The following is a 19,345-nucleotide window of genomic DNA, read 5'->3' as shown; positions in this document are numbered from 1 at the left end:
ACTCCACCATCCATTTCGATGCTCATCATCAAGAAATGGATTAATAGGTTACATAAAAAAGAGAAGAAGAAAATAATGGCCATAAATGAGAGAAATATTGATCTACTTTCTCACCTTGTTCTCTGTTGTTATAACATCCCCCTCCCCCCCCCCAAACATGTTACTCCAGAGTTCGTTTCGGTCCGGCACGAACTAATTTTTTTGCTAATGAAACACGGTGGTTTAATGAACTGCGTCTCATTAAACACGTACTACAGTATTATCGTTATCCGATTTCTTTTTCCCTTTAATCCATTTGAATTATTATTGAACTTGTGAATTACTCGACAATTAAAAAAATGGCATTGTTAATATATATTCGAGATAGAATTAAGTTAAACAGGGTGTCCTGTGAATCAGTGTTTCTCAACCTGGGTCCGTATAGCCCCCTTGTGATCCTGAAATATTCTGTGGGGACCACGGCTGAAAATGAGGTTGAGGAGGGACAACCGTGAGAAGCTGCTAAGGGGGGCTACAAAACGCCGTGAAAGAAAAGCAGATATGAAGTATGGGGGGGAAGTCTGCTTTCATATGAAGCGGAACTGCCCACAGAGCTAGGGCCCGTCTTAACACATGCACCGGACATAGCCCGGGGGCCTTGAGTGCGTAGGAGCACCCCACTATAATTAGATTTGATAGTATTTCTTTTTTCTAGAATAAGTATGTAAATTTGAACACAAGTATTCCCAGGAAGGTAGTGGGGAGGCACTGATGCTGCTGAAATAGCCCTGCATAGAACCAGGGTCATCTTAAAACATGGGTCAATCTAGGCATGGCCGTGATATCGGTTGGGGGGGACCTACATGATGACCTCTGGTATCATGATTTGCAAGAATAAGTAGATACTTAAGCTGTTTTGTTTTTTTTTGCCCGACGGGCCCATGGAGGTGAGACGCCACTGCATATACACAACCGGTTTATATTTACGATATTTATAATTTAAATTGGCCATCAAAGGTTTATTAAACGAAAGATACCGCGCAGTAGTGCCTACAGCTTTGCGATGGTGTTCGCAACTTGCAATCGCGTACACAATTTACATTATTGCTGTAGATTTACGATATTCATGAGTATAAATTGGTCAGCAACACTTACTGAGCAAAAGCTGACTGTATAAAAATAAGTGCAGCTTCACTGTGGTGTTAGCAGCTGTAGAATAATGTTTGCAGATTGCAGTAGTGTTTGTAGTTACTGCAGACTTACAATAATATTCGCGTAACTTTTAAAAGCATGTTTACACCTTTGAAAGAGAAGTAGTTTAATGCATGAACTCCATTAATATACTACTTAAAAATATACTCTTTTTGTTGATAATGATTTCTCATAGTCGTATCTACAATTCACTAATTGTATCTTCTGGCACACAGGATCAACTGGTTACTTTTCTAATTTTTTTTATTTATACGACCCCTTGGGAAATTTAGGACATTTTGAGTGACTGCTAGTGATTTGAAAACTTTTTGTCACTGAAGCCGTTCACATGTACAATAAAACATCCCTGGAAGTTCCCGGTAACGGGTATTTTCTCTACAAACCATTCACATGACGTTTAGTTTATGCCGGTAATCCCCCTATTCTTTCCGGAAGTCGTCACTGGTTATGTGGGTTGAACGGAAGTGGTTTATTCAAGATGGCTGACGAAGGAGCTTACAGTAGTTTCCGTGGCGCAAAGGATTGTGGGAGAGAAGGTCAGTGTCGACCACCAATCCACTTCAAGAAAGATGGGTTTTTTTTGATGAGCTTCTCTCCCACCTTTTTTTCCCCTACGGGAAAAAAGTTGCCATGCCGTTAATTATCACCAAAGCGACCCCCAATCTTGCACATGTGAACGGGGCTTATAAGTATGTTTCCAAAGTCAACGATTCCAGACGTTTATATTTCAGCTGAACACGCCTTATTCTATGTTGAGACTTTATAATAAATGTTTTTCAACGTTTTACATACTTATCTGCTAAATTTTCATGAAAATATAACACGTTTTACATTCTTTTTCTCCATTTACAGGAACAGAAAACACTAGCGTGAACATGGTTTTAAGAAAATAATGATGGATGCCGGGATGTTCAAAGCCTGACAGCCATATAAGTACGTCGTCGTTAACTAAAAATTTCAGTGAAAGCAATGAATTCTTTCGGGGATTGTTTCCTTATACTGCTGGCAGTGTACATTTTCGGTAAGTTATAACCATCATTACTGAAAAAACAACATTGTTTACACACACACACAAAATATAACCATTTCGGACTAAGAAATCAATGACCCTCGTTTCTGAAATCGATTTGAAAGGTACGAAAATTGGATTATACATCTATCCACAGAAAATCAATTTATAGAAAAATGCCAATAAATGTATATTTTCACGCTCCAAAGCACGAATTCAATCTATTTCGAGGTTCGAAATGAGAGAAAACAGATGGGAACTAATTTGGAAAAACCTGACCTCTAAATACAACCCTGCCGTTTCCTGGTGGTAAAAGTTTGCGGCAGGTAAATTGATTTTCTGAAGAAAATTTTATTTCATCTAATATGGAAGAATGCGTGATTATACTCTACACACACACACACTCAAAGGCCAGTTTCTTACTTCCATAGGTGGAATTAAGTATAATAATGCGAATAAAATAACCATAAGTTCTTAAGGAGAGTCGTTTTCCGTCATGAACTAAATTGGGTCGCCACCGACCCGTGAGGAAAACTTTTTTATTCTGTGTATACAAGTGTATCAGTGGGCTTCCTTGTGGCATAATGGTGGCAATTGCTTGGAAATGTATTTTACTCACGCTATGTCTTCCACTATGACGTGAGCACCGGATGTCTATTACACACGCTAGTGATTTCATCACAGACTAAAATTCAAGATATGTCTGTGGTGGTGTTTCTAAGAGTGTTTGTCGCGGCTTCTGTGGACGTTGTGACTAGTAGCAGTAACAACTCTCAATGACGGACACCCATTGGACGAAAACATTTTGTCCGCTAATACGAAGTTTGGCTTCGGTCACAATCGGTTCCCATAAATTTTTAAGTTAAAATGTGTATGTTACTACCCCGGTGCGGTTGGTATGCATAATCACCATTGTAAAGAACGTTCGATTTGAAATTTCACTGCGTTTATCACTTTTACATGTGATTATGCATAATTCCAAAATAAATTGGGAAGTTTGCAACGCACCGTTCCACCTCCTGGGTACAGGCTTGTGCCACGCATATACGGGACGAATGGTGATTTTCAGCCCCTTCGATATTTTTTTTATTGTCGGCGAGTGTGGTTTGCGTTGTGGGGCTACCACAAACTGGGGGCTGAGGGGAGGCTATACAGACCGCCCCAAAAATTGTTTGCGCAGAAGATATAATCTGCAACCGTTGACTTTATAAACACGCACTTTCAATTACAAAAAGTTTCTTAATGATGTAAAATGACTGCGGTAGCTTAAAATCTCAAAATTTGTGTGAAAGGTCGTATACATGAAAAAATAAAGAAATCAAGTTTCTATACCGCCCCTATGTGCTAAAACTCATAAAATAAACCATGAAGTCATTTGCAAAAAATTTAATATTTTTTTAATGCAATATATTTATGGCGCGAGATATTAAATATATAAAATCACTATGTTTTAGCAACTTATCACTGCTTTGGCAAGTTTTCATGACTCCAAAGTTGGCATTTTTAGGGACTGTACACAAATAGAATGAACTTTTTCATCCACAATAAATAACATTCACATTTTTTTGGCAATTAAAGAGTTTTTACGATTTTTAACTTAGTTTACGTTTGATGACGCCCCTCAATCATCGGCGATAAATGCTGAAAACTTCAAAGTCGAATGTCTCCGTTAATATTGCATTTATAAATATGCACACATTCTTGTAAATGACTTCTCACAGCCTCTGATTTAAAGTTTTAGCACGTGGGGTCTACATAAAAAGTTAATTTTTCTATTTTTTATGTATACGACCTCTTGGGAAAACATAAGTTCTAAGTAACTGCAAATCATTTGAAAATTTTTGTACTTTAAAGTGTATGTTTCTGAACTCAACAGTTGCAGATTTAACTGCATATTAGGTGTGCGAACAGTTTGGGACAGCCTGTACAAGCCTCCCTTCCCCAAAATATTAATTAATGAATATACGAGGCAACGCACCCTTCCCCGTCCTGCGTACGTGGGCTGACTGGCAACTTTGAGCTTACTCAATGTTTTCTTCATGTCTCCGCCTCTGACATTGTCAACCATTAGGACGCAAGGACTCAACCAAACTATCTCCAGCTGAAGGGAGTCGTTGTGGGTACTAAAAGTTTGAGAACCAATGATTTATGATAATGAGTTATTTCAGGTTTAGCTTCCGAACTTTTATTTTCCACCGGTTTTTCAGCACACTGACGACAGCATGTATGCATGCATGGTTGTGAACACTATTAAAGCTGCAAAAAATATTGCCAAATTTGTGAATTTACTATAAGGGGTCATTCAAGTATTACGTCAGCATCGAGGGGGGGCGTTTCGGATTTGCTGACTTTTGATAACAATGGGGGGAGGGGGGGTTTGAAGGTTGCTTACGTCATCAACCACCCCTTTTTGAAGATATGTTCTAAGCTGCTGACGAAATTTTTCTGATTGGGGGGAGGGGGTCAGTGTTTTACTGCCTTTTGCTGACAAGGGGGGAGGGGGTCAAAAATGGCTGAAAATCTGCTCACGTAATACTTGAATGGCCCCTAAGTTATTAAATGTAAAACTACTAGGCATTTTTGTTGAAGTTGCGAACAATATTTAAAAGTTGCATACTTATTGTAAAGCAGCTGACACAATTCCAAAGCTGCAAACACTATGTCAGTGCTTCAAACACTTACGATCAGTCTAGTAAAGCACTGTAGTCATCATTGCAAAAGTGTCAATGCTATTTTAGCACTTCTAACACTATTTGAAGGTTCAGAAACTTCTGTAGAGTGCTATTATCGCAAACCTGCAAACACTATCTGAGTGCTTCAAACCCTGATAAAAATTTCGACTCTCATAAAGGTATCTTCGCACATATCCGTCAAGGCTCGTCCCCGTCTCGTGTCCAGTTCGGAAAAAAAATTTTATTCTTCCCTCCACTGCTAATGCGACAAGTGCCGTGGACACCATTGCATGGCTGCAAAAACTAGTCCAGTGCTTCAAGCATTCATAGTTTCGGTCACTAAAGTGCTGCGGACACTATCGCAAAGCTGCAAACACTATCTGTGTTCTTTAACCTCTGATAAACATTTCGAACACTCTTGTAAAGCACTACGGGTGCCATTGCATAGCTGCAGAAACTACCTCAGTACATCGAAAATTGATTTAAAGTTTCGGACACTCTTTTAAAGCACTGCGAACACTACCAAAAAGCTGCAAACACCATCTCAATGTTTCAAACACTTTCAATTTTGCTCGCTAAAACACTGTGGGTGCCAAGCTGAAAACATTATTTCAATGCTTCAAACATTGTTTAAAGCATAGTTTCCCTACCTTTTTTGTCCCATCACCCCATGTTCAGAAATCTTTTTCTCTCATCGCGCCCCAACGCAATCTAACCCATAGGACCCTATTTTATACTCGTAGCGCTTCTACCGCCCCCTAGAACATTCAATCGCCCACGTTGGGAATCACTGGTTTAAAGTTTTGAAAACTCTTATAAAGTGCTGCAGATGCTGCTATCTCTAGGTTTCGAACATCGTTTAGTTTCAGACACTTCAGTAGAGCGCTGCGGACCTCATCGCAAAGCTATAAAGACCATCTCAGTGCTTCGAACACTGTTTAAAGTTCTGGACAGGATTGTAGAAGCTCGTGTGTGCTATTGTAAGGTTTCGAACATTATTTCAGAGCTGCGGGACTATTATGAAGCTGATAACATTGTTGCGAAGGTGCTAGAAATGTTTTGAAGTTTTGGTTTCTATTTTACAACGCTGCAGGTGCTATTAAGGAGCTTCAAGCCTAGTTTAAACGCTACGGGAACTATATTTGGAAACTGCCAACATTGTTGTGAAGCTGTGAACAAAAATTTCGAACACAGTTCAAAATATTGAATAATGCAGAGCCACTCCCAGGGATTCACGACATGTGCGATTGCACCAGGCTCACTATGAAGAAAGCCCCTCCCCACCCTCATGGTAATAGAAATAAAAACACTATTATTTTTTTTTAATTTATAATAAAACAAGGGGTTTGCTCTTCAACAACGAAGGTGTTCATGAAAAATCTAAATAATATGAGGAATAAGTCGAATTTTCTGTCCCGCGAGCCACGTTATTATTTCTAATTTCGCACGAAGCCCCGTGTCCGGTTTTCACTGTATTGGGATAATATGAAGACTCGATATTATTGAAGCTTCAAACACTTTTTAAAAAATCGAAAAATAATGGAAAGCTTCAAACACTCTCAAAGCGTCGAGCACGAATAGATTCAGACACGATTGTGAAGCTGCTAACGCTATTTCAACGTAACGCTGCGTAGAAAGAGAGTGAAGAAAGGGTCAATCACCGGGCGTTACCAGCCTGTCACTTCGGTTCAGCCCCCTCTCGACGGATTATCATACATGCCAATTACCCATTGCCACATATTGAGGGGAAAGCATTCTAGAATCACGTGGCCCTGTGGCCATTTTGAAAAGATTTTGTGAAAATAAGTAGCTTTTTTTGAAGAGGTTTTGTGTTCGACCCTGAGCCGTTGATAGGGTTAAAACTGCAAAACTATTCTAGACCTGCTGGTCTAGAATAGTTTACTCTAGTCTATTTTAGAACTATAATCACTATTAAAAAAATAGTGGATACTAACATAAAGTGGCTAATTTAAACTACCAACACTACTGTGAAGGTGCAATGATTATTTCGAAGCTAATGACACCATCGTAAGATAGCAAACACTACTTCAAAGTTATAAATATGCTTTTAAACGTTACGAACAAGTATTATAAGTCTGCGACAATTATATAAACTACGAACACTATTGAAATCTGCAAACATTATTTTACAGCTGCTAACACCACGGTGAAGCTGCAGATATTTTTATACAGTCAGCTTTTGCTCAGTAAGGATTGTTGGCCAATTTATAGTTATAAATATCGTAAATCTACAGCAAATGCAAACTACGTACGCTATTGCTAGTTGGGAACCCCATCGTAAAGCTATAGACACTACTAATCGATATCTTTTGTTTAATAAACCATTGACGAACAATTTTGTTTATAAACATCGTAAATCTACGTCAATAACGTAAACTACGAGCACTATTAACAAGCTGCGAGCATCATGGTGAAGCTATGGATACTATTATACACTAGCTTTTGTTTTACCAATGACCAATTTAAAATTATCAACATTGTAAATCTGCAGCAATAATGTAAACTATGAAAACTGTTACAAATTTCGAACATTATTTTGCAGCTGTGAAAATCATGTGAAGGTATGTACACTATTGTACAATTATCGTTTGTTTACTAAGCACTGACGATCAAATTAATAAATATTCAGGGTGTCCTGTAAGTGCTATTGCGGCCTTTATCTCATCAACCGTCCGTCGTAGAGGTATGATTCCAGTTTAGAAAATACTCCTAAGGTGTTCAAAAATTACCCTGTGCCAGTTTTGAGAGTGAAAATACAGTGTGACTCACAAAATAAAAAGAATTACATTTTTATATGATCCCCTGTCCTCTAACTTCCAGTTAAAAAGTTGTTTCCCTGTATCCCCCGGGGCCAACAGATAAAACTCCATGTTTCTAAGTGCAATACTCACTGAGGTATTTGATTTGAAAAATCGGAAAAAGTTATGAAAGAACAACAAAAACCAATGGACAACGAACCCTCCTTTCTCTAATTTATGCTATCCTTTCCCAACTTTTCTTAGATTTTTTGAATTTGAATAATCACTTGGAAAAATTGGAATTTTTTTTGTCGGCCTTAGGAGAGATAGGGCAACCTTCTAATTGGAATTTAGAGGACAGGGGGGACCACATAAAAATGTAGAGATTTCTCATTTTCTGACACTATATTTTCACTCTAAAAACTAGTACAGGGTAAATTTTAAGTCCGTTTGAGCATTTTTTTAAACTAGAACTATACCTCTACGATGGACGGTTGATGAGATAGAGGTCGCATTAGCACTTACAGGACACCCTGTATATATTCTTGTTCAAATGGATTTGCCTCTCCACCCAAAAAAAAAAATGTAAATTCTATTTTCTTTTCATTTTCAGCTAGCCATGGTGCCACTGCAGGAACAGAGAAGGTAAGCGCTATCATTTTAAAAAACAATCTCTATTCTTACAAACAACGTAGAAGTCTTTGACCAGGTCACGATGCCGTAACCTTATACCAAAGATAATTAAGCGCATAAGAATCTCGTCCAGAATGAATGTTAGGAAACACTCAAGACTGAATTCAATGCATGGAAACAAATTTCAGAATAATGAACGGAATCTCGAACAGTTCCAACTAAACTCCACGTGTTTTGTTTATTCCAGAAAACTCCTAAGAAAAAACAATTTATTTTTTTTTTCTGTTACATTTGGGCCACACAATGCTTCATAAGTGGACACTCACACACACACACGAAAAATGTCTCAATGTAATTTGAATAGTTCTCTTTTATTTAAGATAGAATTGCTTTTCTCCAACTCGGTTCGTTGATTACCTTTTGCAGTTGCGTGCTTGGTACTGCATTTGCGTGTTAGCGCGAGTGTCACTTTCTCCTTCCGTGAGACACTCGTGGTAGAAGGGACTTTTACTCACGTATTGAATAATAATAATACGAAGGCTATTAAAGTTCCATAATATGATAACTATTGTTCTCCCGAGACAATGGCGTATACCGTGTCATTTTTCGTTTTCGAGCTACTTCCGAATCCGGATCATTGGTGAAGAATCTCGTTGTCTATTGCATCAGTCAGTGCTTTGAATTGCAAACCGCAGTCGAACTCGGTTATAACGAAGATTACGTGAAATTTCGTCGGTAGAACAGAGCTTGACGTTTTCGAGACCTATTAAAAGGGGAAAATATTATCTATATACACAAAATATGATATATATATATGTACATGAAGTGGTTATTATGATTATTGGTGAACCATATTTTATCGAGGAAAATGCAAGAAATTGGAACCATAAATAGAGGGATTTTCACCCATTCTGGCCAAAAATGCTCCCAATTGTCTGCGAAATCACCAATTATTGTGTGTAAATGATCTTTACGGGAAGTAAAGTCTGCATTAAGTTAATGTATTTCAAAAAAAAAGTTGTTGTATCCGAGATCATTGAGTTTTCATCGACGTTATAAGCAAGATTCATAATTAGGATTATCTTCTACGGGAATCATGGAATCATCCGAGACCACTTTTCAATCAATAGTGGTCAATAGTATTGACGTATTAAAGATGTCAACTTGACGTTCTTCGTAATCATAAAAATATATAATCAGATGAAATAAAATACAAAACATGAAGTTAAAATTTGGATGACTATATTTTATCGTTATAAAAGCATGCGGGAAATTGTGATCATAAACACGGAACATCGCCAATTCCCGCTAGAAATGTTGCCAATCGTCGGCGGAACTGCCAGTTACAGCTGATAAACAACCCTTGGCGGAAAATACAGCACTGCGACAAATCTGCAGTGAATTTAAGTGTTATAGGTTGTGATTACCGTGTTGGACTGTTTTTACCGCATTTCAAGAAATCATGTGGCACCTTTAGAATAATTCTTACGTTCTTCTTCTTGCTCAACAGCTCTAACACCACCTGATGAACCGGCCATTCCGTACAAACTTCTCAAAGCGACGCTTAACTATCATTAGCCTACTGATTATGGCTATAAATAGTAGGTTTAATGTTATTAGAAAAATTATCCAACGCTAACATCGACGCGTAAATCCAATATTAATTATAACTTATCGGGATTTGGCGATCATTTCCCTGAAACGTTTACCTAATCACTTCATATTTCTTATACCCATTGACGATACGCATCTGGACAGGAAGAGATGGCGATGATGGCATCAGAGCGTTACGGATTATAGACGCCACTGCTTTTTCTTAAAGTGGGTGGGGTTAACATGGATGACTTCTGGAACGGTCGGATACAAATGGCCGACTTCCTGTAGTCACTACTAATATTAATGAGTGTATTGTGAGGTTATGATTATTATTTTTTTTTTTACCATACCAAGTGTGGCGTTTATCAGTAATTAGCAAAGCGCGTGGAGCTTTATTAAGCTCTCTCGATTTCTTGAGGCGACTTTTGTCAGGAAGTGCGAGTCACGGTCTGTTTGGTGGTCTGAAGTTTCTGATTGGAGGATTTGGGTGTCTTCGGGAAGTTTATGTTTAATCAGAATCCTGTCCGGATAATCCATTCTGATGATTGTCTTGAGATATTACTGATTCACTTAAAAAAAATGGAGATACGACATCGATATTCTCTCGTTTTTCCCTCAATAATTTAGATTAATTTCCTTCATGATGAAAACACGATTATTTTTATGGATATGAACAGCTTCAGCGATCCCAAAACTCCCTTTCGCTAGTCTTAAATCTGTTTAGTTTCTCTTGAATCTTATTCAAATTTTATACCAAAGCAATCGTAGTTTCACTCATGAAAGACGTTTTAGAGCGATGTTTTTCAACCGCTCATCGGCGTAACATGCCGAAGAATTTTAATTGTTAATTATTGTAGACTCTTTAGAAATTTGGTGCAATCAACAAGTTTTTTTTTGTAAATTTGATTGATTGTAGCCAGGAGTGTGTGCATAATTGGCGATGAAAATTTTTTGTGACAATTCGATTATGAACTTTGCCAATCTTTCAGCGCTTGCAGCTCGCCAATAAATCCAGATACAGTCTCACTTATAACGAACGGACTCGCTTATAAACGGATATTACGAATGTACACGTATATATAACGAAGTTTTTATACATTTACGATTTCGACAAAGTACGCTTATGATGAATTTCCGACCGATTTTCAAATATGGAAATGTCACAAATTTCTTTGTAAAGAAATTATTGAGGTTATTTATTCTCAAGAATTTAACATCCAAACCCCTTTTAGTGTACATTTACCATTCTCAAGTTACATTCGGACGGTAGTTGTGGTGGTTTCGTCATGTGCGTGTTAATTTTGAGAATGTCTCAAGTGCAGAACGCTACACATTGCTTCAAAAATTGTAACCGTACAGTTGGTTGAAAGCGGAAAATGGAAGTAAAAAATGAGGTACCAAAAAAAGTTTTGAATCACGTGAAGTTTGTTATTTTCCTTTTAAATGCTTCGGAGGAAAAAAAATGAGAAGAAAACATTTTTTTCCGGTTTTTCTGCTCTTACCACTAAAAGGAGAAAAAAAAGTGCATTTTGCATCTTATTTGGCAAAAATAATTTAAACGCAAAGTGTTCGAAGCCCACGAAAAGAGGCCACGATTGGCATATATTTTTGTTGATGTAATCAATTACGTGAGATTTTAATTAAAATTTTCATCTTTCTTGAGAAAATATGCGTATTATTTCAACGTATTCATTTTAAGAATGTTCGAATTACTCAAAGATGTGCGTATCGTGCATGTGAAATGTTTTATTTTGCTTAAACGCATCATTTTCCAAGCCGGTACGGATATAACGAAATTCGCGTATAACGAATAGTTTTGCAGTTTCTTTCCAGCTTCGTTATAAGCGAGTCCTACTGTATTTCGATGACAATTATGTCACTTCAATAGAACTTTTTCTACTCTTTCCAAAGATGTGCTCAGTTTGCGTTTACGTCACACATTCAGCAATTCCACAAACTCTGATTTTTTTTTTTTCAGACTTATCGCATTTTTTCCCCATAACAAATTATCGGCCTTAACTCGAACACGGTTCGAGATAGGACATTGAACATTGAAGGACGGACACAACTCGCTTCCCATCTCAGAGAGATATCGAAGCTTTCCCGGGTATGGGTGTACCGGGAAATTTATTAATTTATGAGAAAATAACAAACAACAATACGCATATATACAATAAAGAATCTGGAATAAAAATTGTGATCTCATAGCATCATCCACAGATAATCAGTCCGCGTAATCGTAACACTGTCCTTACGTAGGTAATCGAGATAGGATCGGGTTAGTAGGGGGTGTTTCATGTTCCACTTGGGCTCGTCTGTCACCCCCTTTCGTTTGGCAGAGAATGTCACGTTCACCCTGTATACAGGGTGATTCAAAAACTCAACGTGCGAACTTTTAGGGGAGATATAAAACGCAAAAACAAAGCAGAATCACATAGGAATGTATGAAAGGAAACCCCAACCTGATCAGCGGGAGGATAAAAGAAGATGCAGAAATGACAGGGAGAATAACGGTGATAGTCCATTTTTTGATGAAATGATCTAAAAACGCCATCTGTTGGTTTATGAGGTGTACTATCGATACCTAGAATAAGTAAATGGGAATAACAATGTAGCCCCCCTTAAAAATGCATTCTACGATGAGAACCAATTGGGAAAAACGATGATAGTCTCTTTGATATTGTGAGTGACTTTCACAGAGAGATAGTGACAGATTGTGACTATCATCGTTTTCCCCCCGACTCTTCATATGTGTGTATACAGTAAAACCCCTCTTAAAGAATATCCCTTAAATGTCTCTTTTACGGTCAGAAAATAATTGCCCCTTGTATAATAAAAATATACATTTCAAGCCTCTGATTAACGGCCACCCCTCTTTTACGGACGAGTTTTTCTTTGTCCCGCCTGTGTCCGCAAAAGAGAGGTTTTATTGTACCTGCATATTATACAGGTTGATTTCTTAATTCCTCTTGCCGCATTTTACTGATGAACCATTGATCGTAAAGGTGTACTTCCAATTGGAAAAATTATCCAAATATATCGTGTGTAGTACTCAAATACGTGATTCATATTGCAAGGTGTGTTGTACGGTTATTAAAATAAAAAAAATTAACTTTTCATACGAATACCCTGTTCCAAAAAACAACCCTAATTGGAAAGTTGTTTTCCTGTCTCTTCTGAGGCCAACAAAAAGGAATTTCACATTTCTAAGTACCTGAGGTCGACACGTTATTTGGATACCTTTTCTAATAGGAAGTATGCCTCTGGGATCAACGTTTCACCAGTAAAATGCGGCAAGGGGAAAAATAATGGAACCACCCTACATATTTACAGTTGTCGTGTGGGTTGGAATGTTGTATTAAGCGGGGGGAAAGCTTTGTGAAATTATTGCATAGATCGGGGAAAATTAACATTGCGTCCGTGGGAGAAATTTTAGTACCAGAGGATTTGTCCGTTTAAGCAGGGATATCCGTTATACCCGATTACGCAGAGCCGACAGTACATGAAAAATTTTGACAATTCTCACCCCATCTGACGGTACCAAACAAAATTTCTCTTCATGCATCAAACGAATGAACGCCCGATACAACCCTAATGCCTTAGAGAAAATAAATCAGCATCCATCTCGAAAATCCAACGAAGCGTTCGTTATAAGCGAATGGATGATCGAGCGCATCGAATCGAAGAACTGACATTACCGATTAAATCATCGAAAAACACTGATAAGAATCGTTAAAACACTTATTCGGCAATTTCTGTTTCTTTCGTGACAGTCAAATTGTGTTCATTTTCGAAGGAACACACGCAAGTTACAACTAAGAGAGAACAATAACATCTCGAAATATTACAGTAACGAGTTCGATTGGACGAGTGAGAGCGACACAATAAGATTGAATGGAAGAAAAGCGACATCTCTCGAACGCATTGAAGAAACGCTCTGTTAACCGCCATCTTAGGATGTCACGTGACTTAGAAAGTGATAAGAAAATTGGCCGGGGTGTCTCAATTGTGCTGGAACATCGACGGGATCGGATTCCGTTATATCGAATCGAATGATTTTCGCGGTGTATCGAATGTTCTTTCCTGGTTATTCTCGAAGCATTGATTTGATTTGATTATAGAGTGACTTCATTTTAGAGAGTGACTTCATTGTTTACTTCCACTTCCTCGTTTTTGTCTGATTTTGTTGGAATTGTATTGATAAGGCCTAATCAAGTTCTAGTTTGGTGGATGATGGAGATAAAGTGAGCTCGAGTTACCTGAGACAAAAGAGTAATCTTCCATCGTTGAGACATACATTGATTTCCACATTATTTCAAGTGTCTTCAAGTATGATACGTATATATTCTGGAGACAAGTCTCTTGATATTAATCAAATTACAGGAAGTTTAAAAATTCTGTGGATTCTGCCGAGATAAGACTTTAAAACTTTCATACAGCTCAACTTATCTCTACTTTTTCGGACCACTTTTGAAAAATTCTACTCTATTGTGCCTCCATAAAAGGAAATCCACTGACCCCTTGCGCCGATAAAATGTCGTCCACTGGTTCCCTGTGAAAATAAAATTAAAATCCACTGACCCCACTGTGCCAATAAAATGAAGTCCACTGATGTTCTGTGACAATAAACTTAAGCCCACTAACCCCAGTTTGCCAATAAAATAAAGTCCACTGATTTCCTGTACCCATGAAATGAAATCCACTGACCCCTCGTGTCAATAAAAGGAAATCCACTGGTCGCTCGTGCCAATAAACTGAAATGCACTCACCTCCCCCGTGGCAATAAATTGGAGTCTACTGATTTCGTGTATTGATAAAATGAAGTCCACTAACTAACTCCCCCTGTGCCATGAAAATGAAGGCCACGGACCTCAAACTGTGCCAAAAAAATCAAGGCAACGTAACAGTTTGCAAAATAATACCGTATTTGGTATAAGGCAATGTAAAAACAATAAGCCAATTGTTTTTCTCGTGCAAAGCTCACGGACCCTCTGGAATTTCGCCAAGAGCCCAGGCTCTACCGGTATTATAGATCTGTGTTGCATTAAGACCTTTTTTGCGCGCATTATAAATAATAAAATGTAATGAAACTTAAATTTAGGGAAACTGTTCAGTTCATGAGAATAAGCCGAATGACTATGCTGACCCTTCGAATTCACACTTGCCGCCTTGGCTCAGTGGACTTGGTGTCGGAGCTGCTGTGTGACGCCACGGCTCTGTTACTTTTTTTAGCAGACGACGCGACGTAAGCATTATACAAAATGTTCTTCATTAATATCGGTTATTTTACATTTTAGTTGTTTATTTCACTGATCAATTAAGTGAGAAATTTATCGTTCATGGTGTTGCTTAAGTATCACAGATACGCAGATGTAGTATTTTTTCATCTTTATTACAATATACAAGCTAAGAAATGGATTCAATCTAAGCAATAGTCGATGAGTTGTAATGTCTTTTGATATAAGCCTTCAAAATGATAATAACTTCAGACATTTTATATTAGGATTTTTTTTTTTTTAATATTTGCTTCCCACGGGGCTTCGGAAGTGTATGGAACTTGTGTAGGTGCTCGTCTTGATCTTTACACAGGAAATTTAGATTTCTGAATCAATTCAGCGGGTGTTCAGACCGTGAGTGCTCGAGTACCCACAGCACACCCGGCTCCGACGACACTGGCTTCCCATGTATTTAGGTCGCGGTTATTGTGGTAATAACGAAGTCCAAGACTTCTAAAAGTTGCACCTAATTTAAATGAAAGCGAAAAGATAATCGAAAATTATTAGAAAATTCAGAAGATAATTGAAATTATCCGTCTGGAGTTGGCTTTCAATCAACCCAATAATAGTGGACGGACGTGATTCAACTGAAATGGATCCGAGATATTATTCTCCGAGATATAATATTCTCAGTATAAGTTTCATCATAAGAAAACGTGTATCTTTTTATTTCAAATGTCCAAATGGTTGAACGAAGAGAGCCAATAAATGTATACAATAATCGAAAAGATAATTTCTGAAATAATTCAGTAAAATGGGCAATACAACAATCGCAACTAATAAGGTAACAAAGCAGGCGCAGTGCACCAACACTGCATATAAAAGAAGGCCTTCGCACGAAGCTCGCGACGTCACCGAAGAAGGCCATTTCAAATATTCCCATTGGATATAGTAGGCCGACGCCTGCAATATCTTTACCTTTTTTTGCAGTATATCCAATGGCAATAGGAGAAATGGCCTTCTTCTAGAGGTGGTGTCGACTGCACTCGGTTCTGTCTGGACAATGACGTTACGCATAACGTAAGCTACTTCGCCAAACACCAACTCTGGCCGTATGGCTGTATTGAAATTTACTGCCATGAATGAGATGGGTTGGAAATGTGAAAGCGCTGTCTATCGGTGGTCGCCTCAAGTTCGTTAGGGGAAAATATCTTATCTATATCTTCTCTCGGGTTTGAACCCGGGACCATGACAGTAACCCTCACGGTGGTAGACGAGCATCTTACCCCAACGCCACTCGGGCGCATATAACGTAATCTGGTACCAACTTCAGCGCGAAACAGCCCCTTAATATACAATCCTGGACTGGAGTGGTGGGCGAGTCGTCATAGAGATGAACTCACATCGCGCGGACCCGGGTTCCCACCCCCCCCCCTCAGTCGCCACGGTGGTGATCGGCTGAAGTTGGTTTTCCGGGGTTCCCAACTCTGAGGTGCGAATGCGAGCCAATCTGCCCGTTGAAAAGTCTCGCCATAGAGACCAACAGGACTACAACGATACAATTATTTAAACATTACACTTCACTCATATTTCAAGAAACTGGTGGCAGATGGCAGCACACTACACATTACAATCACCACACAAAAACAAACTTCATGTTAGATTCACAACACGTACACACACATTCCAGCATATACCACCTCGTTAGAAGTTCCACAGAGGAATATGAATAACTTACCCAGGCTCGGCGAATATGATTCGCCATACGGATGTTCTCCGGAGGGAGCATTTATTTTCTCAATGTAAAAAACACATGATATATAAACATCCTACCCAGGGAGCACCATTAACATCTCCTCGCGAGCAGCAATTTGGTGCTCCTCGGACTTACAATACATTAACATATTGTCAGCATATTATTACTTATACATTACCATATTGTCAGCATATTATTACATTACCATATTGTCAGCATATTATTACATTACCATATTGTCAGCATATTATTACTTATACATTACCATATTGTCAGCATATTCCATTAGCATATTGTCAACATATTACATTAGCATATTGTCAGCATATTACATTAGCATATTGTCAGCATATTATTGTATTAGCATATTGTCAGCATATTGTCAGCATATTATTGTATTAGCATATTGTCAGCATTATTGTCAGCATATTGTCAGCATATTATTGTATTAGCATATTGTCAGCATTATTGTCAGCATATTGTCAGCATATTATTGTATTAGCATATTGTCAGCATTATTGTCAGCATATTGTCAGCATTATTGTCAGCATATTGTCAGCATTATTGTCAGCATATTGTCAGCATTATTGTCAGCATATTATTACATTAGCATATTGTCAGCATATTATTACATTGCCATATTGTCAGCATATTACATTAGCATATTGCCAGCATATTACATTAGCACATTGTCAGCATATTATTGTATTAGCATATTGTCAGCATATTGTCAGCATATTGTCAGCATTATTGTCAGCATATTGTCAGCATTATTGTCAGCATATTATTACATTAGCATATTGTCAGCATATTATTACATAAGCATATTGTCAGCACACCGCCACCAATGAACCATGTGTGCAGCTACGAATTATGCATATAGTGTTATACAAATACAAATACAACGCCACAACAGGCAAAATGCCCAACGAGGTGGCTGAGAAAAAGATGCCCGTAACAAGTATAGATGTCATGGAAGGAAAAAAATTGCAACATGATTCACACGCTTGATATTAATAAAATATTTACTAGGTTTCACGAGATTAATTTTGAAAACATAAATCGTAAGGGAATCTCCTCGTTTGTGACTCGTATGTAGCAGCTCAAAACAGATGTTTTCGTTGCAGATTACGGATGTGAATTTCAAACAACACTCGAGAAATAACGAAAGTTAAATGAAATTTTTGGTTGCAATTTCTGCATTGGTGATACGATTAGTTGTGATTTCGGATGTAAAGACACGATATGATTAGTTTCTCTCCCGAAGGCTAGAAATTTAATAAATGCAGTTACATAGTGCTAGCAGTTACTAAATGTTTATACCAGTGGAAAGTACACGAGATTGAACTATTTAAAGCGGTTTACGCATTAGATAGTTTGAAATGCATATGGGTAACTACGAGTACCGAAATTCATGTTTTCATTTCAGAAGTCACGTTTCGAGAAATATTGGTACTGAATATTTTCAACAGCTGGCTGTTCCAAAGATGAATTCAGAGGAGAGAGAAAATTCTACCGCCCCTACGTTCTCGGAAAAACGTAGCTTGCTTTAAGCTACGTTTACTACGTTAACTACGATCTCTTATAAAGCAACATTATTTGCTTTATAAGATATCCAGTCTTTTTGTTTTTTGTTAATGCCAGACTGGTGATGCTTTCATTCTCAAAACTGATATCCACAGAGGAATATGGGCAAGGTGCGTGCGTAATTTAGTATAGTAGTAGTCCTTTACTAGAACGGTACCTTTACAGTTTAAAATTCGAATTGGCGTATTCCGAATAGTTATGTCAACCTTCCTGCCGATCCAGACAACTTCAGCTCATCTGAAAAAGTCCTTAAAAACTAATTGAATCAGTCTCAAACAAGTTAACTTAGCTATTCACTAACCATGAATGATTCTCACTCGAAATCCACCTCATTAGACTCGAGACTCATCAGTCTACGAAATTCGATTTAGGTCATCCAAAGAAAGCGTCGTCAATCGATAAAGGTGTGCAAATAATACAGAAGCGTCTGTTGTTTTTCTGCTTCACCTTCTAATGATCGAACCTGTTAAAGATCTGCCTCCACCTTGAAAATGAGAGCACCTCGTCGACACACGGTTGCCAGTTCATTTTCACTTGGTTGATGAGCTGCTTTCTTTTCTTGCTGTTTGTTTTGGAGAGGGTAAAAAAAAAAGAAAAGCAATTACACTTTCCATGTATCATGTACATGGCTATTAGGTGGAGCCGTTAACTCGGGATGACAGCTACTTGCCCTCTGGTAACGAATATTCCACAGTGATTCCAAACTCACTCTCGGACACTAGAAAATGACATAATAACGACCCAGTTCTGTGTTTTGTCTTTTTTTTTTTTTTTGAAAAAGAAGAAGAAAAAGTGTTAATAGCCATTTTGTTGTTTTTTGGCGTTGCCCTCATTCATTGAAATATCAAATGGTCCATCAATGACCCCGGAGAGACGATCTACGGAATGTAGAGCGGGCTGTGAACTAGAAAAATGGCATCTCTATT

General features: G+C 38.0%; 1 protein-coding gene across 1 annotated transcript in view; it reads left to right on the top strand.

Annotated features, from left to right (window-relative positions):
* Positions 1 to 19,345, top strand: part of LOC149063619 (uncharacterized) — a 70,972-nt gene that overhangs the window by 32,568 nt on the left and 19,059 nt on the right. Inside the window, exons 2-3 of the mRNA XM_089255832.1 lie at positions 2,044 to 2,212; positions 8,245 to 8,276. Of these exons, the coding sequence (XP_089111958.1) occupies positions 2,161 to 2,212; positions 8,245 to 8,276 (84 nt within the window). The 5' untranslated portion in view covers positions 2,044 to 2,160. The remainder of the gene's footprint in view (positions 1 to 2,043; positions 2,213 to 8,244; positions 8,277 to 19,345) is intronic.

The sequence above is a fragment of the Pholcus phalangioides genome, unplaced genomic scaffold (assembly GCF_987345545.1).
Source record: "Pholcus phalangioides strain wild (caught in Gottingen) unplaced genomic scaffold, Ppha-v1.0 ptg000172l_1, whole genome shotgun sequence".
Lineage (NCBI taxonomy): Eukaryota > Metazoa > Arthropoda > Arachnida > Araneae > Pholcidae > Pholcus > Pholcus phalangioides.
The sequence above is the reverse complement of the archived record's forward strand: the minus strand, read 5'-3'. Positions and strand labels throughout refer to the sequence as shown.